This window comes from Halyomorpha halys, unplaced genomic scaffold (genome assembly GCF_000696795.3).
Source record: "Halyomorpha halys isolate HHAL.00 unplaced genomic scaffold, Hhal_1.1 Scaffold1332.1, whole genome shotgun sequence".
NCBI lineage: Eukaryota > Metazoa > Arthropoda > Insecta > Hemiptera > Pentatomidae > Halyomorpha > Halyomorpha halys.
Genome location: NW_027115979.1, coordinates 90,661 through 92,400, shown reverse-complemented (window position 1 = coordinate 92,400; position 1,740 = coordinate 90,661). Strand labels below are relative to the sequence as shown.

Here is a 1,740-nt window from a genome sequence, read left to right as displayed (position 1 = left end):
TACAATTTCTAAGATTAATCAATCACAGTTTTTTCATTATACTACTATTCTTTCTTTGAATTTTTATATTTATTATCTGTTTTCAGGTCCTGAAAAACCCGTATTCTTGAAAAAGATTGCTTATGAACATGATGTTTATGAGCTGTCATGGAACGCTCCTCCTCGTTCCTACAACATAACCAGTTACACTATATTTTGGTGTGATGACAAAATTAATAGGCCTTGCCAGTGTAATGTTAGTATGTTTATTCGAATTGAGAATTATTTTAATATGTGATAAATACTTATTAGCAAATTTTCTGTACTAAGAGAGTCTACAGAGGAGGAAACATCTATTTTGAGGTGAATTGACGAATCTGTATGTTAGATCTATATGGATGATCTCCTAGTGTTTAGTAAGAATGCAGACGAGCACGTGAAACATTTACACAGCGTATTCCAGAGAATCAGGAAATTTGGGCTCAAACTATCAGTAGAAAAATCATTTTTGGGGAAGGTACAAATAAATTTTTTGGGGCACACCATTTCCAGGGAAGGAGTTAAACCCGATGCAGGCAAAGTTGCAGCTGTGAGGATGCCAGTGCCTAGGGATGTGGAGGTAGTGTAGAGGTCGCTGGGAACTTTGAATTATTACTGGAGATTTGTACCCGAAATGCCCGAGTACCTTGTTCCACTTAACAACCTATTCAAGAAAGGCAGAAAAGTGATTATCACCCCGATGGTGCAAGACAATATCAGGCGGTGCATGGAGAAGCTGCAGCAAGAACTGGTGCTTACTTTACCCGGCAATTCATTATCACTACAGATGCGAGTGAGTACACGCTGAGGCCGGTGCTGTCTCAGGAAGGTGAAGGGGGAAATCCCCGAGTGGGATTCACCAGTAGGCGCCTGACAGAAACGGAGACCAGATACAGTGCACTGGAACGAGAGCTCTTGGGGATTGTGTGGGCTGTTGACCACTTTAGACACCATGTGTTTGACAGAAATTTTACAGTACATACTGACCACAGGCCTCTGCAATGGGTGCGAAAGTTGAAGGAGTCTTCCGCTAGAATTACGTGTTGGAAGGAGCTCCTTGTACAGTATATATATAGACGTATTATATAAATCAGGAAAGGAAAATGTGGTTGCCGATTGGTTGTCTCGAGCAATTACAGTTAATGTGGAAGAATTTAGAGGTCACAGACAGGATGATCAAAATTGGGATGATTGTATACAGAAAATTGGGGTCTAACAGGGGTAAGGAGATACAGCGATACGAGGGTCCATTCAGGGTGATAATTATTAAGGAACACAATATTGTCACTGTAGAAAGTATCAAAGAACCTTAAAAGAAGAGAATTGTCCAGAGTGAATGACTTCTAATGAAAACATAATAACTAGAGTGTTCTCATATTGCCAGCAACCACCAGATTATATTAATCTGTTTCATCTGTCAGTCCATTTGGTTATCCTCTATTTCTAGGGAAGGATTCAGATCCCTGCTTCATTTAAGACAAGCCTTGCCTCAGCTGCATTCCATTAAAATATCGATGGGACACTACAACCCTATTAAATTATTAAAATATAAATTCAATTTTTTTTTTTATGGATGAAAGAAAATTCAAGAGTTATAGTCATTGTACATAATATATTAGAAAGTGAAGTTTTTTTTTCTTATGGTAATTTGGGTGAAATCATATTTCGAAGTAAATAGAATTATTATATGTATTGCGGCCAACAACATATACATAGAATAGA

At 38.0% G+C, this 1,740-nt stretch overlaps 1 protein-coding gene across 1 annotated transcript in view; it reads left to right on the top strand.

The window, feature by feature from the left end:
• Nucleotides 1-1,740, top strand: part of LOC112211577 (cytokine receptor) — a gene marked incomplete at its 5' end in the record, with an annotated part of 16,790 nt that overhangs the window by 14,054 nt on the left and 996 nt on the right. Inside the window, 1 exon segment of the mRNA XM_067052924.1 lies at nucleotides 87-235. Coding sequence (XP_066909025.1) covers nucleotides 87-235 — 149 coding nt within the window.